The sequence below is a fragment of the Carcharodon carcharias genome, chromosome 28 (genome assembly GCF_017639515.1).
Source record: "Carcharodon carcharias isolate sCarCar2 chromosome 28, sCarCar2.pri, whole genome shotgun sequence".
Taxonomy (NCBI): domain Eukaryota; kingdom Metazoa; phylum Chordata; class Chondrichthyes; order Lamniformes; family Lamnidae; genus Carcharodon; species Carcharodon carcharias.
In genome coordinates, this window is record NC_054494.1 from 36,702,508 (window position 1) to 36,725,411 (window position 22,904).

The window sequence follows — 22,904 nt, forward strand, 5'->3', positions numbered from 1 at the left end:
CCTTATTTACTCTATCAAAACACATCATGATTTTAAACACCTCTATTAAATTTCCCCTTAACCACTGCTTCTTGAAGAACAATTCCACATTCTCTAGTCTCTCCCCACAATTAAATAATAGCGATCGTCTATGCCCCAAAGGATCACAGATCTGCATCTCTCTACTGCTCCGCCCAGTACATTGGAGCTTGTGTACTCTGCTGCCATGCTATCCTCATACCTCACAACCAGAGAAATTACTGAGAATAGTTGTGCAGCTTTGCGGTGTCAGAGACATCCTATAGAAACGCAAACCACAAACAGCTGAATGAGAAATAAAAATGTTACTGACTCAGTACACCACAAGTTTCTCAAAGGCAATTCGGGATGGGCAATAAATGCTGGCCTAGCCCACATCCCATGAACGAAAAAAAAATGCATGTAAAAATACACACTGCCACAGCAACTCAGGGTTCCTTGGCGGGGGGGGGCGCTGGTTGGCTCAGTTGGCTGGACAGCTGGTGTGGATCAGGTTTCTGCCAACAGCATGGGGTTTGATCTCTGTTCCAGCTGGGGTGGATTCGGAAACGGTCTCCTTGCCCTGCCCATGGTGGAGGTCACGGCGCTGTGGGTCTGGCCCGTCTTCGGGCAGAGAGCTGAAGATGACGATGACTGAGGTGACAGTGCATTGCTTTATAGAGAAGATGGTAAATTCAAACTCTTGTCTATTTGTTCAGATGAATCCAAATCTGCCTTCAACCAAAATCACCAAAAACAAGTTGACCAGTCGTTTGCCTCATGGTTTTTTATGGGATCTTGCAGCACTCAAATTGGCTGCTGCATTTGCTTGCATATCAACTACATTTCAAAAGCAAGTAATTGTTTATGAAAGGCTATGAGATGTTTGGAGAGTGAGGTAATAGCTCTGTTCCTAACTACATGATTTGTCAAGTTCTCTTAAAGTTCCCATCTGGTTCACAAATGTCCTTTAGGGAAGGAAATCTGCCAACCTTACCTGGTCTGGCCTACATGTAACTCCTAACCCACCACAATGTGGCTGGCCCTTAACTGCCCTCTGAAATGGCCTAGCAAGCGACTTGATTCAAGGGCAATTAGGGGTGGGAAACGAACACTGGTCTCGCCAGCAACACCCACATCTCCATGAAAGAATTTAAACAATTCTGATATTTGCATTTATTTACAATGACAAAAATAGTTTCTGCAAGATTTCATGGAAAATTTTAAAATATAAAAAGATGTATTCTCTCTCAGATTCTAGTCCTAAACAATAGTTTGCTTTTAAAGTATCTGAGTTTTCCAGTTTATGGTAAATCTGAACTGTTATTTACAGCACAGCCAGCCTTAAAGGCTACTTGACTTCAGTGATGGCACATTAATCATGGTGAAGCTGTAGATCTTGGAGCAGTGATAAAGAATTACTTATCATAAGTACCACAGCAGTCTTTATTTGTCCTGGTTATCTGGGAGTCGTATCCCCATGCTTTGCAGGATGTTAGAGGCAGGCCCAGCTAGGCCGGCTTGTGAGCTGTACGACTCTAATAGGTTCTCCACCAGATTCAAGTCCACATCCACAGGCAGAATCTTCAAATTCCCTTCAGAGTCAGTCTCCAATTCACCCTCTGCTTCTTCAGTTATATCAGGTCTGTCTGAGCCAACCTGTGAGGGCAAGAAACAGAAAACTGCATTTTGTGGCACAGGAAAAGTACGACACATCACCACATAGGCTTTAGAAAACACGTGCTTTGAGTCTAATGGTGTATTCGTACTGAGCTTGTAGCAACAATATTAATTACACCGGTACAGTACCTTATTATTATAGTCTGATTCCATCCTAACCAGAAGAGAACTCTGCATGTCTGCGCTAATAGGGATTATATCTGCACTTTCCCATTTAGACAAATTCTGAGTAGACTCATCTATAAAGATGAGTCTACTCACCGAGGGATCATTTAAGGATTTTTAAGATTTGGAGTTGTACTCCATGCAATGTTAAACCTAAAAGAATTGATACCAGCTCCCTCAAGAAAGGATGGGAGGGGTCTTCAACCCTATCTCTCGAGTCAGGTTAGAACCATACACCAGAATTATACTGCACATTTAGCATCAGCAAGCAGATGGTGGCCCTCTTGGAAGAAATAAATTTAGTGAGCTGGTGAGGTGGAAGAAAAATTACATAGTAAGAAGGGGCAAGAGTTCAATTAGGAAAAGGTTAGGAGTGAGCTGGGACTGGGACGAATTTAGAGGCAGTAATGTAGATGATCTCTATTTTGTTTATGATACCATCAGCTCCTTGCATTTAGTATCAGCTTAAGTGAGGTTGGGGTGAAAAATCACAGAACATGATCATTTGTGAAGAGGAATTTGGGTTGTTCCTACTCTTCACAATGGGGATTTGGTTATGGAAAGGGTGCTGGGTAGGTGGTGTTGTAGAACTCGAGGTGGTCAAGCCAAGTATATTCCTTCTTATGGCCAAAACACTCAGGGCAGTTGAATGGGGGAGCCCTCAAAGTTGGAAATACGTGTCACTTCTTGTGGACAATAATTGGAAAATCCAATATTCTGGTGTCCTACAAATTCTTTTAAGCTCTTAAACAGACAGTTCATAGTGCTATTTGTAAACCTGTGTACTTAAACTTATATTTTAATACCATTCCTAACACAAGGCAAGATATTTTGCAGTACCTTAATGGGAATGTGGACAATGAGTAGAAAAGGGAAAGGGAGAGGTTTAGGAATTCAGACTGGAAGCAAAGCTGATGATAAAGTTAGGGGGCTTTTGAAAGTTGAGAGTGAGGTGATAAGTCAAAAGGCTTTGGGGGAAGACCTCCAGACAGCATGGCACTAATGATGGAGTGGAGGTGTCTGACACCACTGGTGTCCAAGGAGAGTAGGGGACAAATGGAGTCAAAGATCTATTGTCCAGTACAAGTTATAATTCAATTTACTATTTGAGATCAGAAAAGGGAACAGAATGACTTTTGGGGTCCACTTGATACTTGGACCACCATTAGGCAGAGCCGATAAGGCTGTTAAAAATGACAGGGAGCAAGATGTTACCAATCTAGTCTTGGTGGAATGCTGTGAAAGTCTTGTTTTCCAGTTGCAAGAATCTAAATATGAATAGATTGTCTTTTGCACGGCTAACATACCTCATCAGTGATTTTAGTAAAGCTTTTGCCAATATTTGTGCTTGCCAGCTCCTGGTCCATCTGCTCCATGTAGTCTCGGATATTCTCAAGAGTCTCTGCAGCTGACATATCCTCCTCTAGTTTGCCCCCTTTATTGTCAGACTCTGCATCGCTGTCCAATAAATCATAATCCTCTTCCTCATCAACATCATCCGAATCAAGCTCATCTGATTCTACCCCTGTAGTCAAGGCCACAGAAAAATCAATTAAAAAAAAATGCATTAATATGGCACTTTTCACGACCATTGGACATCTCAAAGCGCTTTACAGCCAATTAAGTATATTTTTTTGAAGTGTAGTCACTGTTGTAATGTAGAAAACACAGCAGCCAATGTGCACGCACATAAACAATGTGATAATGACCAGACAATGTTTCAATGATGTTGATTGAGGGATAAATATTGACCAGGGCACCGAGGATAACTCTCCTGTCCTTCTTCGAAATAGTGCCATGGGATTTTTTTTACATCCACACGAGCAGGCAGGTGAGGCCTCTGTTTAATGTCTCACCCAAAACACATCACCTCTGACAATGCAGCACTACATCCATATTGCATTGGAGCATCAGCCTTGATTTTTATGCTCAAGCCAGGAATAGCACTTGAACCCAGAACCTTGTCATTCAGGAGGCGAGAATGCTACCAACTGAACCATGGATGACACCATTGCCACCATGGCTGACAATGCAGGACAATGACCTCAGGTAGGAAGAAAGATTACATAAAAAATGGAAAGGTCAATTAGCATGCGGAAACGTAGGTTAACATTTCAGTTTTGATGATGGGTCTGCACCTGAAACATTAACCTGTCTTTTCTCATTACAGACATGACATTCACTTGAATGGTTAGATGTGGCCTCACACGTCTAGTATGAAGATGACACTTCCCATGCTGCATATTCCTACCTAGGATCCTTTCCAAAGCACTGGTGAAAGAGTTCACATCAAATTGGACTTGGCTGGCAGCTGAAGATCTGAAATTGAGAAAAAAAATCACAATCACAAATGGTATCACAGCAGCAAGAACTTTATAATGCATTGTAAATGGACTCCATTTGCAATATTGCTTTAGTAACTATTTTCAAAGAACAGTACAACAAACTTAATGTTTACTCAGTAAGATTGGGCATCTGAAGCTGGAGACAGCCTTCCATTTATCGGCCACCTAACGGCTCAGTATGTACTAATCCATTTGGCTTTGCATGTGGGAGTCGGGCCAAGTGTGATCTCCATGTGAAGTTGGGATTAGACAGCAGAGATAATTGGACCAGATCATGTGTAGATGTAATTCAGTCTCCAAGTTAAAGTCACTTGATCTATTCTTATCTTTATATAATACTTGCTGATTTTATAGGTAAATAGTTAATTTAACAGGAATTAGGAAAGGAGTGGGGTCACAACTTGAGGTCCCAGATATCACCTGGAAAGGATGGAAGAATGGGAGCTGGGACACTTGGGATAGGTCTCAGATGGAGGAAGTGGAATTGGAGAACGCAAGTGAGCATGGGCGAGAAGAAACAGAAGGTGCTGCACTTTGGAAAGACATGAGGGAAAAAAGTCTGGGTGCCAGCAGTGTCAGCTGAATAGACAAATTGCTGGAACAGAGGGTTAACTTGGTTGGGGATAGTAGGGATGGGGGGTTTGCAGTGGGAAAGGGGAACCATCATAGCAGCTAAAAATTGATCACATTTTTCCCAAATGGTTTGTGCAGCTAAAAATTTATCAAATTTTCCCCAAAAAGTTTGTGCTGTTTTGTGCCTGGGCCAAGACCAGAAACATGATTGGCCTGTGTGTTATGTAGTTAGCACAGAACCAACATTCATCTATATAAAATCACAGACCAATGTTACAGTTCACTGTAGTCTAGTGCAAAATTTAAAACAATATATAATTAATAATTAGGCTCCATACCGTGGTATCTCTGCACCTTCATGTGAGGACACCTTTGAGACAAAAGCTTTCATACTCTTGGTGACGTCATGCAGATCATAATCCAGTTCCTCCTCCTGTCTGGCAGAATTCAACAGTTTCCTTCCTGAGGCCTCCTCCAGCATCTGATCCAGCTCCTCTGGTGAAATATCCAACCAGCTGTCATCTAGGCAGGCGAAGGAATCAAAAAAGTGAGATGGAGACACGCGGGAGCCATCTAACCAGAAAGAAGGTGGTCACATGGGACGTTCATACAAATGCTCCCATTAATAACGGGAAGGGTAAAAAAGCTTTGTGAAGCAACATCTAATTCCAGGGCAGGAGGTGTTTTCCATGAGCATTTTCACCCCAACCTTATTAATGAGAGAAGGGAGGACAGAGCAGGCTGAGCCTGGAGGAGTGAGAGAACACAGGTGTCCCTGGCAATTGAAGTCATGTCAGGGCATCGGAAAGATAACAGCAAAACAAGGCCTCATTTCAGATTTCCAGCATCCACAGTATTTTGCTCTTGTCCTGGACCACATCCCTTTAATTAAGGAACTTCACTGCAGTGAGCATTTACTTTCATTACACATATTGTCTTACCAGGTCTGGCCACAAACTAGCTACAATATGTATAAAAATGAGAAAAGGCCATTTAGCCTATCCTGACCTATCAAGAAATACTGAGTTATTCCCATCATAATCTCCAGCTTTTTAATTCATTCCAGGGTTTCATCCTTCACTAAAATATCCCTAGACAATATCATATATTGGTCAATCTGTGGGAATAATTTCCTGGCAACAGTTCTATATTTGTCTTTTGCCAGTTTGAACCTGAAATGAGCTCCTTGTCCTAATGGTAATGTAATTTGAAGCTATGTTTTAGATTTACCTTTCCTTTGCTGATTGCTATCTTGTAGATCTCTATAAAGCCTTTTTCTAGCTACCATATTTCCGGTTTCACTAGTCTTTGTCATAACTCCTAAGGGCCAATTTCATGGCCCATCAGTGTCTCTGGAGTTTTAATGTCCACCTTGTGTCTCAACTACTGAAGCTGTGGTTTGACTGCAACCCTAAATTGTTCCTTTGACTTACATAGCATAATCAGACTGTGGCCTATGATGTGAACCTCTCAGGTAATGTTACTCAAATGTACCCACCATCCTCGGGAGGTAGACTGTCTCCTTCTTTCTGTAGTTCTTCCACACTGTAGGACAGAGTTTGCAAAAGCTGCAGGACCTGTTCCCCTGGACTTAAGGCAGATGAACTGAGGAGACCAGAAAGAGCAAGTATGACTTTTAAAAACAAAACTAAAGTTAAATTATTTTTGAGCAAGTAAGACATCTGATGCGATGCCAGTTAAAATGCATAAAATTAGAAATGATTTATCCCTTGGGGCTATAACTGAAAAGTTGGTGTAAATAATTTAGAATTAGTTTAAGTGGGAACAATATTCCACGTTTCCATTGTGCTAGCATTTAGGAATAAAATTAATACTCCATCCAGACATAAATAAAATATTTATATTTGCAATTCATGATTACTATATATTAGCGCAATGTTTTTTAAACTTTCCTGTGAGGGGGTCACTTGTCCATAATGGCACAATTCCAGGGACCCCTGCAATACAGGCACACTCCCAGGGATCCTCTGTCTTAAGTTCTGAAAGACAGTGTCTGTTCCCAAAAGAGAGGTAGTGACGCTGTTCCATAAAATGCTTTTTTTTTTGCGTGTATTAACATACAGCAGCAGAGTTAGCGTGTTAGCAACAGATCCTGTTAGTGTCTGGAGACTCCCTGTTTCAATCCAGTCAAAAAGAACACCTAATGAAAAATGTGCTTTGGTAAATCCATAATTTACTAAGTGGAGAAGATATGATGTTATATTGGGATACTCACTGTCTTAAATGATAGAACATATACTTCAGTCTTGCTCATTTAAAAAAAATATTAATTTACGGGATGTGAGTGTCACTGGCTGGGCCAACATTTATTGCCCATCCCTAATTGCTCTACAGAAGGTGGTGGTCAGCCGCCTTCTTGAACCATTGAAGGTCATGTGGTATGCCCACAGTGCTGTTAGGGAGAGAGTTCCAGGAATTTGACCCAGCAACAGTGAAGGAACGGTGATATAGTTCCAAGTCAGGATGGTGTGTGGCTTGAAGCTGGTGGTATCCATGCATCTCTGCCCTTGTCCTTTTAGGTGGTGGAGGTTGCGGGATTGGGAGGTGCTTTTGAAGAAGCTTTGGTAAGTTACTGCAGTGCATCTTGTAGATGGTACATAGAGCTGCCACTGTGCATCGGTGGTGGAGAGAGTGAATGTTTAAGGTTGTGGATGCGGTGCCAATCATGTGCTTTACTTTGTCCTGGAAGGTGCTGAGTTTCTTGAGTGTTGATGGAGCTGCACTCATCCAGGCAAGTGAAAAGTATTCCATCACACTTCTGACTCGTGCCTTGTAGATGGCGGACAGGCTTTGGGGAGTCAGGAGATGAGTTGCTCTCCGCAGAATTCCCAGCCTCTGACCTGCTCTTGTCACCACAGTATTTATATGGTTGGTCCAGTTCAGTTTCTGTTCAACAGTAACCCCAGGATGTTGATAATGGGGGATTCAGTAATGGTAATACCATTGAATGTCAGGGGTGGGGAGGTGGTTAGATTTTCTCTTGTTGGAGATGGTCATTGCCTGGCACTCGTGTGATGCAAATGTTACTTGCCTCTTGTCAGCCCAAGCCTGAATATAGGTTTTGGTGCACATGGACACGGAGTGTTTCAGTGTCTGAGGAGACGTGAATAGTGCTGGACATTGTGCAATCATGATTAAACCTAAGTTTGAATTTGCAGCCTGAAATTGATATATGATGCCCTATGAAGGTGGGGCAGAGATATTAGGAAAGTAGGAGCATACGATGGACCAATGCTCAAGGTGTTAGTTTGAGTTGGAGTATCATGTATGTCTAACATGGATCAGCACTAAAATTAGCCTTAAAGTCCCTCTTTGGCCTTCCTGTACCCTCTCACTGCAATCTTTTCCAGCATCTATCCTCCTGCCAACTTTGACCTACTGTGTGCCCCTCCCTTCCCAGCATCTATCCTCCTGTAAACTTTGATCTACTGTGTGCCCCCCCCCACTTCCTGATATCATCTCTGTCGGTACCTACAAAGCCTTGCTCTAAACCAACCTGTTAGACAAAGCCTATGGTCACCTCTCAAAAGACCTATTTCCCACTTCCAGCTCAGTTGTCTCTTAATCCCCTTGAAAAGCATCTCAAGTTGTTTTCATTATATGAAAGGTAGTATACAAATGTTTCTGTAATTATGTCAGCTTTCAATCAATGTTGAAATCCTTCAGGGCTTTGCTGTAGTAAACACAGCTGGGTGAGACTTGCCAGCAAACAATCAAATCACGAATAGCAAAAGAACAAAGCAATTCATAATTCTGCATCAAATTTAATCATTTCTTTACAGATGCCTTGTTTGGTAATTAATCTCAGGAATTTACTTAAATCACAGCCAACTCAGCAATTTTGGTCATTTTTTTCCTTTATTCTTTTATGGGATGTGGGCATCACTGGCAAGGCCAGCATTTGTTGCCCGTTCCTTACTGCCCTTGAATTGAGTGGCTTGCGAGGCCATTTCAGAGGGCAGTTAAAGGTCAATCACGTTGCTGTGGCTCTGCAGTTACATGTTGGCCAGCCCAGGTAGGATGGAAGATTTCCTTCCCTAAAGGCATTAGTGAACCAGACAGGCTTTTACAACAATCAATTACAGTTTCATGGTTACTATTACCAGGACTAGTTTTCAATTCCAGATTTTATGAATTGAATTTTAAATGCCACCAGCTGCCTTGCTGGGGTTTGAACCAGTGTTCACCTGGTTCTCTGGATTACTAGTCCAGTTACGTTACCACTACGCCCCTGCACATGCATTGTCGGTTTGTTGTAGATGGCACTTTCATCTGTTAGTAAAACACTGGCAGTGTAAAGAAACAACTCTGACATGGTGGGTAACTGTACACCTTCAAAATGGGGGAGGTTTCCACAAGTGGCCCTGTCCGTAATTCCAATAGAGAGTATGAAGTTTTTTGTCAGTTGTCAAAGGAAACAGCTCAATTGCTCCCACTGTTCAAGTGTACAGCAAGACTGTTATTCAAATGTCTGGCTTCATTCCAACAAGGGAGATGCTGTCACCAGATAGTGAGCCATATACAAAAGCAGTAAAACAATTGTGTGTGCAAACACAACAGCTTAGAAACTACACTCTAGATGGGTGAGAAGCAGTTAATATAAACAAAGAAGCTAACTCATGAATATGCAATGCACTGGTCTTGAGTTTATCCTCTACATCAGAACAACTGCATACACAGAAAGAGCTCCTTGGTCTGCAGCATTGAGTGAGTAGTTTAAGTTCATTCATGTTAACGTAAGCATGCAGAGCACATTATCTTGTACTGTACCTTTTAGGTCTGGAAACAGAATGTTGGAAGTAAATCTCTGCCGATCGGAGCAATTCTCTGTACTGTGCAGAACCCTCCAGTTCTCCCTGTCAGACACAAAAACACAATCTGTTCGGATCAAGCTGCTATGTGTAATAAAACCAGCCATTTCAAAGTTAATGCACTGCCTGACTTGTGGGAGGGTTCAATTTATTATCTTTCTGATTTAACATTGTTCTCCAGCTAGGGCAGTGAGGCCTGTTCTGCTAGCTGTCAGACTTTTTTCTGAGAAGTGTCATTCAGTTGTGTTTACTGCCCAAGCTGTCTCAGTAGAAAAACTTTGAAGGTTACAAATGGGCTTTAACTGTATTTTATAATTTTAACATATTTAAGAATCTATCGTTGAGTGAAAACCTTCAAAGACACTGTTACTAAGGAATCATGGAGGCTGCTGGGACATGCGAACATCGTAGCTCAAGTTGGGTTCAGGGGATTTCACATTCAGAAACTGCTTATGTAAGGAGCACGTAGGAACAGGAGTAGGTCATTTGGTCCCTCAAGCATGTCCTGCCATTCAATGGGTGAGCTGTACCTCAGCTGCGCACAGCCACCTTTTCCCCATATACCTTGATACATGTATCCAACAAAATCTATTGTATTGATTAGGGAATACCTGCTGGTGTCACTGGGTGACAACGGGAATAAGTACAGAATATGCAGCTTGGGTAGATCAATTCAATATTTTGTCATTTACACATTTCTGTACGGCTTTGCTCCAGCTGATCTCTGTAACCTCCTTCACTCCTCCAGCTTTCCACCCAAGTCCTTGCTCTCCTCTGAATCTGGCATCCCTCACCAGGGCCAGGAATAGCAAAGCCTTTAGTCACCTCAGCCTTGCTCCTTGCATCACCCTTTTTCTCTCTCCCTCTGCTATCTGTCCTGCAGCTTTAAAAACTTCTTCAAAACCTACCTGTTCAACCTTGCTTTCAGTCATCTCTAACTCTCCCACTACTACACGCCTTTTATTTCTCCTCTGGGAAGCATCTTGGGGTGTGTTCCATCTACTATAAATGCAAGTTGTTGTTTATGTTTACCGAAACCTGTAGGAGGCCAAATTTATATTTCAGCGCTGAATACAATGTAATACAAAAGGTTCACTAAATGGCATTTGAACATTTAAGTTGTGCACTGCTGTCACCTGCTGGTAAGAATCAGAGACTCTGAGATTTTTTTTAAGCAATAATGAGAGATTCTTACTTCATACTAATGGTCAAATGCTCTTGCACAGCTGGGTAACTAGACAAGGAATTATTCAGTTTCGCAAGAGCTCTATAGAATTTATATAGCATCGTCAATGTAGAAAAATATGCCCCTAGCTGCTTCACAAAGGTTTTATGAAGAAATAAACAGTAAGCTAAAGAGAATTGCAGTGACCAAAATCTTGGTTGAAAATGTGGATTTTAAGAAGGATTTTAATGGTGGGGAGAGATGGAGACAAAGAGAGGAGAGAGGGAGGTGGTAAGGCAGAGGGGTTTATGGGAGGGATTCCAGCATAAATGGCTACCATTGGCAGGAAGGGGGTGGGGGGAAGATGAGGAATGAAAAGTTTTTGAAAGGGTGGGGAAAAAAGAGGGAAGTTGGAGGCCTCAGTGATGTGGGTTTTGGCAGTGGGGGTGGGGTGGTGTACATATACACATAGACAGATAGAGAACAGTGAGGCAAATGAACAAACTTAAACACAGTATCTCAAAGTTCAAGCAGGGGAGTCAATGAGGATCTGCAAGGATGGGGTAATGGACATGTGAAGTTTATGGAGTGTGAAGGATGAGAGAGGCTGGCCAGGAATGTACCGGAATGGTTGAGTCTGGAGGTGATAAAGTTATGGATGAGTTTTAGAAGCAGGTACGTAGACAGGTGATAAAAGTGAGATAAATGAAGGAGGTCTCTGTGACGGACAGGACATGGATCAGAAAACCCGCTCAGGACTGAATAGAGCCTTGAGGTTATGAACGATCTGGCTCAGCTTAGACAGTGGCCGAGGAAAGGAATTGAATCAGTGGCAAGGGAATGATGTTTGCAGTTGGTATAGCTTTAATCTTGCCAATGTTCAGCTGGAGGAAATTATTGCTCATTGGAAATTATTGCTCATTGGAAATGATATTGTCAGACTAGCAGTCCGACGACACATAGGCAATGGAGGGGTCGACAGAGCTGGTGGAGAGATGGAGCTGGGTGTCATCAGCATATATGAGGAACTGACTCCATCTCCAGTGACTCCCACTCTTGGAAGCAGATGACGTCGCCAAGAGGTAGCCTGCAGATGAGGAAGAGAAGGTCCAAGGATAGATTCTCTGGGGACTCCAGAGGTAATAAGAATGCAAAAAAATCAGATCAGGAGTATGCCATACAGCTCCTCGAATGTATTTGTCATTTATTAACAACGTGTTTGACCTTCTACATGAACTTAACTTTCTCACCCTATCCCATTACCCCTTGATTCCCATAGTATCCAAAAATCTATCAATCTCAGATTTGAATATTGTCATCAACTGAGACATCTGGAGTAAAGAATTTCAAAGATTCACAAGCCTCTGAGTGAAGAAATTTCTCCTTAGTACAGTCCCAAGTGGCTGACCTCTTTTCCTGAGTCTATAATGGCTAATTCTAGATTGTCCAGCCAGAGGAAACAGTGTCCCACATCTGATGAAGGGTCATACGGACTCAAAACGTCAACTGTATTCCTCTCCGCAGATGCTGTTAGACCTGAGTTTTTCCAGGTATTTTTGTTTTTGTCCCTGCATCTACCCTGTTTGCCTTGGAAGGGCTTTATACGTTTCAACCAGATCACCGTTTTTTCTAAGTTTTGGATGCGGTGGTTTGATGTAACAAGTGGTGCATGTTTCACTCAAGGCATCACAGGTTGTCAGGCTTCACAAAGAGGTTGGTGTATGAAATAAGAATCACATGACAGGAGGGCTATTCTGTAGAAGTGGTATTCTCAAATGTGACCTCCAGGTCAGTTTAACTTGATTAGATACAGATTGTCGTTTTAATTCAGTACTAATGTGTCTGTGTTCACATCTGAGCAGAATAAAGGCATTTATCCTGCTACCCCACCTAGAGTGTGTGTGATGTGTCATTGGCCATCAAAAGTAAAAAATATTTCATCCTCACGATGGACATCCCTTCTTTTGATGTGATTCTTTACCTACTTCTGAAATTTTACAAAAAAAACTTAATAAGAATTATTGTGCAAGTTATTCTACATTCAACCAGAAGTTAAATATGCAGCTACTTCTCTGACAGAATGGCTCTATGTTTAGAGATAGAACAAAAGAAAGGCTTGCATACATGTTTCACCTTTTGCAATGTCCCCAAGTGCTTTACAGCCAATTAAATAGTTTTTTTTAAAGTGTAGTCACTGCTATGACGTTAGGCTCAAGAAAATACTTTGGCCCCTTGTTACACTTTTCTTAAGCCAACTGCTATTTCACCTGCCTGTTTGTTCAACAAAAAAAAAAACCGTTGCAGATCTGGGGGCAACAAAATCCAGGGGCACAAGTGCAGAGGTGGGGGAGGGTAGCTGAGTTAATCTCATAAACCCTTAAAAACCCATGAAATGGATAGTAAAATTCTGACCAAGATTAACTGCAACCTACCCCAACAAGCTGAGGTATAACTCTCCAGCAATGCCATTACTGAAGAAACACTATTGATGACAGCTCTAGACCTTACCCTGAAATAATTGTTCTTCTTTAGACTGTTTATGAAGCCTTCCCAGAGTGGGTCACTGGAAGTGCTGCCTCTCGTCTTAGAACTAGGCAAGGGCTGCGAACACTTGGAACAAAGGATCTCAAAGCCATGGGCCTAGAAGATGAAAGATAGAAAATGGGAGTGGTATAAATGTGAAAACAGGTTTAATGGTATAATTAAGGATTCAAAAACCCTATGGCACAAAGAAAAAAATAAAACAGTGCAGTAAACAAACCATCTTCAAAAGTCAGTTGGCCACCTTAACTGGTCAGGTAGGGCATAATTTGAGAGTTGGGTAGGAGGTTTGAACTCAATTGTCTCCTCTTCCATCTCACAGACTTCTAGTAATTCGAGCGAAGATGATGCTGGGGAGCTAATTAGCCAAATAGTAGAGGCTGACGAAGAGAAGATTAAAATTAAAAAAACATTAGAAAAAGCATGTTTAATTTCAATGTTTTTAATTCGGGGACTACAGATACTAGTTGGGGAATCTGATATTTGAGCATTCTCTGGCAGGTCCTTTTAAAAAATACCATTTAAATGAGTTTTGGATTAATGTGAAGCACAAATCCTCTGAAAGGGAGGTGGGTAGCTCTTAAAGTCTTTAAAGGCTTTAGAAAAGATAAATAATAGAAAATTAAATGGAGACTGAGGAAAACAAAATGGGTACTGATGGATGAGAGAAAGTGAAACTGAGGCATAAAGAATCAATTTTTTGAGTGATTATCAAAAACTTCCTTTCAAACTTACCTATTAATGATTCACGGATGTATTCCTCATGGAATTTATAGCACAGCAGGAAGCCATTGGGACTTGTACTGGTGCTAATTCTTAAAAACTGGTTCTCTCCTCTAGTCCATTTCCCTGCATCTTTTTTTCTTTCTCTTCAAATACTAATCTAATTCCATCCACCTAGCAGCACCATAGTGCTGCCACTGCACCACCGAATTGTTACTTAAATGATTCCAGGTATTTTGTCTCCACTATTTTCATTTGTTCAAGGTACTGATCACTCTATGTGAAGAAGCATTCGTGATATTAGTCCTAAATCTGCCTTTTACTCAAATCCCATGGTCCAGCTCTTGAAACTAACGTTAATATTCCAGACTGATCACTTTTGTACCCTTAATATCTTGATTATCCATGAAGATGACCTCCCACATATTTTCTTTCCAAACCTTAAAAGATCACATTTCTCCAGGTTTTCCTCATAACTAAGAGTTCCCAACACTCTGGAATCTTGTGGCTCTCCTCTGTACCAGCTCCAGTATCTGAAAATATACCCCCAGCTAGGTGATTACAACTGAATGCAATATTAAATGTCAGTGCTGACCAGTTTCTCCCCCTGCCCCTTCCCAGGGTCTTTCAAACAATAACCAGATTGCTCACCACAGCAAGCCAGTCTGACTGTAATTTTTTTTAAACAGCAGCAGGGCATGCAAAGAATCCTAAAACACCCATTTTCCATATTACCTACCAGTTTCATGCCCAGTGCATGCGCTTTGAAATGCTGATCAGATTGTGCTGGTAGGGTATAGCCACTCCGTCTATCTGGCATGAAGTGCTGCTGCTGTAATTGGGCATACAGACATTTTGTAAACGTCACCTAAAATGAAATGCAAAAGGACATTTAACATCCAATTCTGCTTTGGGTAATAATTTCAGAAGTACACATTTATTATGCTTGTGTGCAGTGCTTGTAATAAACGAATAATTGCTTCCTATGTGCACCATGCATAAGAAATGTAAGACATAATTTATAAACCGTACGTTACCTGTCCTACACTACAACAATGACGACCCTTCAAAAGTACTTAATTCACTGTAAAGCGCTTTTGTCAGTCATGAAAAGTGCTACATAAATGCAAGTCTTTCTTTTTCCTCTGACCCATCACACTATATACACCCATGAACCAAATCTGATGGTGCAATAATTTCTACAGTTTACAGTGAAGGCCCTTACCAGAGTCATTACACGGGTCTTGGGGAGAAAGTGCTTAAAGGGACGGCAAGCACGTAGGTCAATAGGATCGCGCAGGTAGAAGGCCTGGATGGCAGGTGCCAACAGGTCAGGACGATGCTTCAGCACAGCAGCAATACCAGCTGGAACAAAGCAGTAAGCGTGCTGTTGGTCAGCATGAATCTTTTCTGGGTAACTGCAGAAGATAAAGTAGTACCATTTAAGACTTAAGTAATGAGGGCTGAAAGGGTCAAAGATTTGCAAGGTAATTATAAATTGCATAAGAAAGAACTCTTGTGGAGCTGCATCACATAATGTAAGAGATTCCAATCATCAACAGAAAAAGCACAAGTCCAGAATACCCTTTGTACAGAAGCGGCTCAAAGTTTTCCCAACAGGCTAGTTTGTGGCTGTCTCTGAAAGTGTGCAGTTTTGCCTTTGAAAAATAGAATTTCTACAATTAGCTGTGTTTGCTTTCCTGAAGCCTTTGGTGAGAGAGGGAAAGAATTGCCAAAATGCATTTTACTGTTTTAAGATTTAATTAAGATTCAGAACCAATTTCAGTTACCTTTGAATGCGTCTCCTTATAGCTTTGCGAATGGCTTCTGCTGCCAGGCACTTATCAGAATGAGTAGTGAGCAAGTTGAGGGCTTGCAGAATGGTGGGATTGCTAGCCGGTAACCAAGAGAGTTCCCCTGGATTCTGAGGGATTGGGATGATGTGCAACTCTCCATGATAGAAAAAAACCTACAAAGCAGCAGAAATAATAAAATGCAACAGAGGAACAAAATTCTACCAATAGAACTACAAGCTTTGCATCTGACGCACTGTCACAGGACAGAAAAGTAGAGAAATAATTGAAAGGAGTTATGTATCTTGAATGATGCCACTGATCAATTGATTAGATAACACTTTGTATCAGGGTATGTTTAAATCAGTTAATCTGGGTATGCTTAAAAAATAAGGTACAATCCATCAACTGCAGCAATGCCTCAGGGCAACTGCTATTTTCTTAAAAATATTAGTCCAGTATAAAAAAAAAATCAAGAACTAACAGGTCTTTACAATTTTCTGGACTTTTATGGAAGTTTCTATATCCGTTGAGGCCTAACATGACTTAAACCACCCTATAAAACTAAATTAACCATTCATCTCATTGTTGTTCATGGAATTGCGATATGTGCAAAATGGCTGCAAGGAATCCCCATAAAACAGTCACTGTACAAGGTGTCATAGAAATTCTAGGCTGGGGAGAGATGAGCAGAGGAGAAATGCATTTTCAATAACAGAGCCATACTTGTGCTACAGTCATACTGATGTTTTAGAAGTCCCCGAGTGGCACTTTCAACTAGTTAGTTGATGAATTAACTGCCTGCCTACAACAGAAAAATGTCTTCAGTTCATCCAGGGCAGCTATACTGGATTCTCAAAACAGGAAAATGATTTCTCCCATGTGTTTCCCCCGATATCTTAAGAGTTCATAAATATAACAAGTCTAAAAGTAAATGGTACCATTATGTAGAGTTAAATGTGTGTTTTTTTTTAAAAAATCGGGCAGTTGGGAGTGGTGGATGAACGCTGGCAGGATGATAATGCATTTGCTTTTTGATAAACTTTTTCCATGAATTAAATGACAATGTTTCTTTTTCTATAGTCCATCTGAAACATGGCGGAGAGGTATACACTCCCTCAGGTCAAAGCTCTTCACAAATCTAAAAGCAGAATACAGTGGATGCTGGAAATCCGAAATAAAACATAAAAACTCAGTAGATTATGGCAGCATCTGTGGAGAGAGAAACAGAGTTAATGCCTCAGGTCTGCAACCTTTCATCAGAACTGGGAAAAGTTAAGAGATAGAATGGGTTTTGAGCAAGGGTTGGGCAGGACAAGGGCAAAAGGTAGTGGCCTCCTCTACCTTGGGGAGGCCTAACACAGATTGGGTGGCTGCTTTGAGGAACCCCTCCATTCAGTGCATAAGCATTCGGTGCTTCGGAGCTTCCAGTGGCCTGTTATTTTAATTCCCCACCTTGCTCTCATGTTGATATGGGTTGTGACCCACCCCCCCCCACCACCCCCCGCAGTGGGATCACAAGCCAAGATTTTGGGGGCTGTAAGCTCAGAGACAGCAATAGCTGCCATGGAGCTTGAACTGATTTCTGATATCAGCGAGGCCTTTTAAATCGTCACGTATTTTTCCATTGGGCCTGGCCTAACGGACTGCTCTCTGAGGTGCGATTGCTGCTGCAAAAAAAGCTTGCGGAAAGGTAGGTTTCTTTTATAGAAACCCTGCCTTTTCATCAATTCCCCCAACATTCAACTCCTGCTCCCCCACACAACCAATGAAGCCTCCACCGCCAACCCCCACTACTGCTCAACAACTGAAGCTTCTCCCCCAACAGCACCACCGCCCCCCCTCCATCTCAACAGCTATTGTACCCACTAAATTTTCACTCTGGGGGATCACATGACATCTGAAGCATTAAAATTTGGTCACACAGGGAAAGGTTTGGGAAGCATTGGTTTAGACACTTTACAGCCTTCCAGACTCAACACTGAGTTCAAATTTCAGACAACAATCTGAGCTCCATTATTGTTTCCTTTTCTTTGCTTGCTTCATTTTTTTTTTCTCTAATCAGCAGCACACCTGCTCGAGAGACTTTTTTTGTTTCCTATCTTGTACCGTTCTCTTTGGCCCTGGAAAATTGGCTCTTCTGTCATTCAACTTCTCCTGACTTAGGACTCTCCTATCATAGACTTTACTTATGTCACCCACCCGCACAACCCCCTGATCAAAAACTATTTCATCTCTAACTTTTCCCAAATCTGATAAAAGGTCACAGACCTGGAATTTTAACTCTTTCTCTCTCGACAGGTGCTGCCACAACCTGCTGAGTTCTTCCAGCATTTTCTGTTTTTATTCAAGGCTCTTCACAAACTTGATTTAAGCTTAGTACAAAAAGCTGCATGACTTCAGAACAAATACATAATGTCAGACAGGATTGCAATGGCTGATATAGGCCATTGCAATTCAGGCCATACAGACTCATTTTAGACTTTATTTCCAATTTAAACAAGGTTGTCCAAAATAGAAGATTGCTTTATGGTCCAGAAAGGAGAAGCATTGAGGCTAAACACTCTCCAGGCAATTTCTATTATCTAAAGAGACAATGAGAGTGCAATGTAATTGGTTCCAGTGTCACAGGTCTTGCCAGAGTTGGGGAAATTAGTGTTCTCATTTCTGACTACTATCCAGTAAGGACAGATTAGGCCCAGGAACAGCCACTGCATACACAAATTGCAAAGAATGGCAATTTCAGTGTGGCACTAGATGGTCCAATCTGACTCATCACCTGTACAGGGGAGAAAAATGGTGAGGAAAAAAGTGCAGGCTTTCTTACCCGGTTTGCACTCGTGTCAGGGTTCAACCATTTAGGTAAGTGCTCAGCAGCCTCAATCAACAAGAAGTCGCCATCATTATCCTCAATACTACGCACAAAAACAAAGATTCAATATAAAATTGAAATACATGTGAAACCTGAATAAATTATATTGTCTCTTCCTCTGGAGCTACTCAGAATGTATTGGCTTTTTAAAATTTCAATTTTGCAACAATTACCCCTAAGGGATTCCATACCTTGCCACAAACTCAGGGAACTCCTTGGTGACCTGCTGAATAAGGTACACGATCAACCATTCATCATCTACATTATCACCGAAGTTTGTGACACCACCGATATGGGCAGGAATGTCTCCTAAAAAGAAAAGCTTTGCATTATAATATAAACATATTAAGCCATGGTACAGTAATTGGCTCAGAATACTAGTGGTGTGTACTAAAACCAAAACATTTAGCGATGGATCACTGTATATAAAATATAGCAAAAAAGAACACAAATGGGAAATGAGAAAACATCATTCAACACTGACATACAGGTCTGGCTCAGGAGCTCAGCTTCTGTGCTTCTCTTCTTTTTCCTACCTCAGACACGTGCCTTCTAAATGAAGTAGAGTTTTCTATCTTTCTTTCTCTCCCCTACTGAAGCCAATGGCTCTTCCTAGGAGGATATGATACCATGGGTAACTGAGCTCCTTCACAATTGAACTCTCTTCACTTGTGAACTTGGATAGAAAATTCTGAAGGAATATTTGACTCTGGATTCATTACAACCAAATTTGATTATGCCCCTTTCTGTAAACCACACTTCAGCACTTCTAACAGTTATGGCTGGAAAAATAAGTTGGACACAATTCTTTCCACATCATTAGTCCAGGCACATGGCCACTAATGCTATCCTGCCTGAAGCCAACCATCTCACATCTTACACTTTATATAGTATATTTAATGCAAAGTAAAATATCCCAAGGCACTTTACAGAGTAGAGTAAGAAGAATGGGTTGGTAAATGGGGGACAGAGTTTAGGAGCAGTGACTAGGACAAAAAGGTAAGTTTTAAGAAGATTGTTAAAGAAAGAGCGAGAAGCAATGAGGAAATGACATTTAAGGAGGGAGTTCAAGAGTACAACATGAAAGCAACTGACACCTCGGCAAAAAAGGGGGGAGCGGAGTTTGGGGGGTGGGGGGGGGGTGGGGGTATGGGCGGGGGAAGCGAGATGCACAGGAGGCTCGTGTCACAAGATCAAAGGACATGTGAGGGAAGTACAAAACCCAGATCATGAATCAAACCTGGAACCTTTCTGATCTTTATGCTCCATTGCCACATCATGGAGGCATTGAATTATCACATGGGTTCAGGAACCCTCGCTTCAAATTCAGGGAATAACTGTTTAAAAGTGGCTGCAGGGAAAATAAACTCTACTGAAGGTAGATGCTGAACTTGACTCTGAACTGGGTTATACTTCAACTAGCAACTGATGCTCAACTAGCAACAGATGCTCTCCAGTATCTTAGACAAGTGTCATTCTTCATGTGCAAGTGCTATCAGAAAGCCACCAGAGAGGGTCATAGCCACTTTTGCCTGTCTTAATACTTTAGGCGGGGAGGGGTGGGGGGCAGTCACCGGATAACTATCAGTGTTTTAGTACCTAAGGCAGCAGGATGGAAAATAATTGGACAGTGTTCCCATTTCTAATTGCTATTTCTATTGCCTAATTTTCCTATTAACCACAGAAAGGAGCAACACCTAGAAAGACAGAAAAATGGCATGAACATGATGTGCAGTCAACAATTTGGAAATGAATTTTTATGAAATTTGAAATATTTTCTCAAATTCCCTCCACTGTCCTTTGCTCTTGTGTCTTATGCTTGAACCCATTCTACTCCAGTCAGAAGCTTATCTTTCAGTCACCACCAATACTCCTGCTCTTTTGCATCATGTTCCAGGAGCTCTTTATTGTGGTAATTCTCTCCCATCCTTCAAACAACTAGCAAATAAAATAAACTGGAAATGCCAGAGATTTGAAAAAGATATTGGAAATGCCCTGCAACATCTGTAAAACTAGATTCAAGTTTCAAAAGCAGACTCTTGCACATTAACCACTAAGAAACAAGATTGTCTGGTCATTTATTTCAGTGTTTGTGGGAGCTTGCTGTGTACAAATTGGCTACTGCATTTGCATACACAGCAACTGTGACTACACCTCAAAAGCAAATTATTGGTTGTGAAGCATTTTGGAACATCCTAAGAAAATTAAATTTGCTACAGAATTGCAAGGTCTTTTTAAATACTGATGTATCAGCAGTGTACCTCACTGCCTCAAACTTTACCATCCCATGCTCATGGCTCTTCTCTTCCCCTTTTTGAACCGTTCCAAGGCAATTGTCTAGGAAACAAACACTGTATAAATGCAGGTGTGTGATGATTTTATTTAAATAAAACCACAGACATAGAGGGTGAAGAATCTATTGTATATAGGTATCTTCCATGACATTGAAGACAGGCAGTCAGGGCCATTGCAATCCTCTAGTGAAGTAGGGTTAGAGGCATAATTGGATTATTGCCTGCAGACGTATTTCTGTCTCTAATTTAAAGTTATAACTTGTGCTTTTTTTATAGTATATTGTATATTCCTACACTCCTTTATAATGGAAACTACCTATGTCATTTTTTTCACAGTATAATATCTTGCTAGTGTTGATACTGACACCAGGGCCACTAAAAGGAGGGTGTGCTGATCGTGTGATACATCTACCATAGGGAGCTATCTATAAGAATGCGAACATGTATCATTGAAGTTATTCACATTAAGGGCACACATGATGTAAGATGTTATTAAATAATTCAATAGAAATGTTTATACACGGGGCCACAAGGTGGTTCACTGTAGGGGAGAGGTGTGTCGGTGTCAGGGGTCCTGGGGACGGTGCACTCACCCCGGGCCGGTGTGTACTGCAGCCTGAAGGCCTCATTGTGCCATATGTAGCCGGCACAGAGCAGGGCTAAGCGGCCCACGATCCCCTCCAGCTGCCGCTCCAACTCAGCCCGGCAAACCCCGGGGTTCTCGCCGCCGAGGTAATAAAGCCTGTAGCCGACAGTGTCCTGCGGCCACTCGCTGCGCCGCTCCTCCAGCAAACTCTCCATCACTGGTACTGCCAGCCGCCCCGAGTCCAACACCTAATGTCTTCCCCCCGCCCCCGGTCCGACACCTAATGTCTTCCTTCCCCTCCCTCGGTCCGACACCTAATGACTTCCCCCTCCTCCCCCCCCCCCCCCCCCCCCCCCCAAGCCCCGGTCCGAACCTAAAGTCTCCCCACCCCCTCGGTCCGACACCTAATGTCTTCCCCCCGCCCTCCCCCGGTCCGACACCTAATGTCTCCCGCTTTGCTCAACGGCTTCACGCGCAACCATGGAGGTCACGCGGCCCGTGCCCGGGACGTCATCCAGCAAAAATGACATCATCCGCATCCTGTCGGTGACGTCACAGCCACTCAATGCGCATCGAGGGAAACAACGGTCAGATGCAAATGTTTTTAAACTCCAAGCGGAGAGCAAAGTACATCGGGATGTGAGCGAGATTTCATATCCGTCCCGGTTAGATATTTTTAAATTGTTGTCGCCCGTGAAGATTTTGATATGTTGAAGGTCCTAGAGAAATGCAAGTTGTTGTTGTTGTTGTTGTTGTAGTACTTCACAAATCTCCAAAGTTGACTGGAAGATGTCCAGAGGGCGACGTCTGCTCGGCCCTCCGTGTACCAGGTGTGGAAATGTACATTTCATTGAGAAAGTTATAGACCAGGAGATCACCAGGACTGGAAAGGGCGGAAGAGCAGAGGAGGCATCATGAGAACATAAGAAATAGGAGCAGGAGTAGGCCATTCGGCCCCTCATGCCTCCCCCCCCCCCCCCCACCACCACCCCCCCACCATTCAATAAGACCATGGCTGGTCTGCCCCAGGCCTCAACTCCTCTTTCGTGCCACCTCCTCACAGCCCTCGACGCCCCGATATTTCAAAAATCGATCTACCTCCTCTTTAAATACTTTCAGTGATCTCGCCTCCACAACTGTCGAAGGGTCGTGAGGACTCGAAACGTCAACTCCTTTCTTCTCCGCCGATGCTGCCAGACCTGCTGAGTTTTTCCAGGTAATTCTGTTTTTGTTTTAGCCTCCACAACTGTCTGGGGTAGAGAATTCCAGACATTCACTCCTCTCTGAGAGAAGAAATTCCTTCGCATCTCAGTTTTAAATGAGTGTCCCCTTGTTTTG

General features: G+C 42.2%; 1 protein-coding gene across 2 annotated transcripts; it reads right to left on the reverse strand.

Moving 5' to 3' along the window:
- Nucleotides 1-1,158: 1,158 nt before the first annotated feature.
- Nucleotides 1,159-21,820, reverse strand: ecd (ecdysoneless homolog (Drosophila)). Of its 2 annotated transcripts, XM_041176633.1 has the most exons (13): nucleotides 21,574-21,820; nucleotides 18,878-18,995; nucleotides 18,642-18,729; nucleotides 15,812-15,990; nucleotides 15,247-15,439; nucleotides 14,761-14,889; nucleotides 13,266-13,397; nucleotides 9,552-9,637; nucleotides 6,259-6,365; nucleotides 5,099-5,282; nucleotides 4,094-4,161; nucleotides 3,150-3,367; nucleotides 1,159-1,656 (listed from the first exon to the last, which is right to left on the reverse strand). In XM_041176633.1, the coding sequence occupies exons 1-13, from the start codon at nucleotides 21,779-21,781 to the stop codon at nucleotides 1,444-1,446; spliced, it is 1,923 nt and encodes a 640-aa protein (XP_041032567.1). In that variant the 5' UTR covers nucleotides 21,782-21,820; the 3' UTR covers nucleotides 1,159-1,443. The 2 variants fall into 2 exon arrangements, with proteins under 2 accessions (XP_041032567.1, XP_041032568.1); XM_041176634.1 differs by lacking the exon at nucleotides 13,266-13,397.
- Between the last annotated feature and the right edge of the window lie 1,084 nt (nucleotides 21,821-22,904).

Coding starts and splice junctions, on each gene's coding strand:
- ecd (XM_041176633.1), bottom strand. CDS start 21,781: ATGGAGAGTTTGCTGGAGGAGCGGCGCAGCGAGTGGCCGCAGGACACT. Junction 15,440..15,811: donor ATAAGGAGACGCATTCAAAG/GTAACTGAAATT, acceptor TATCTTCTGCAG/TTACCCAGAAAAGATTCATG. Junction 4,162..5,098: donor GAAGGTGCAGAGATACCACG/GTATGGAGCCTA, acceptor TCTCAATTTCAG/ATCTTCAGCTGCCAGCCAAG.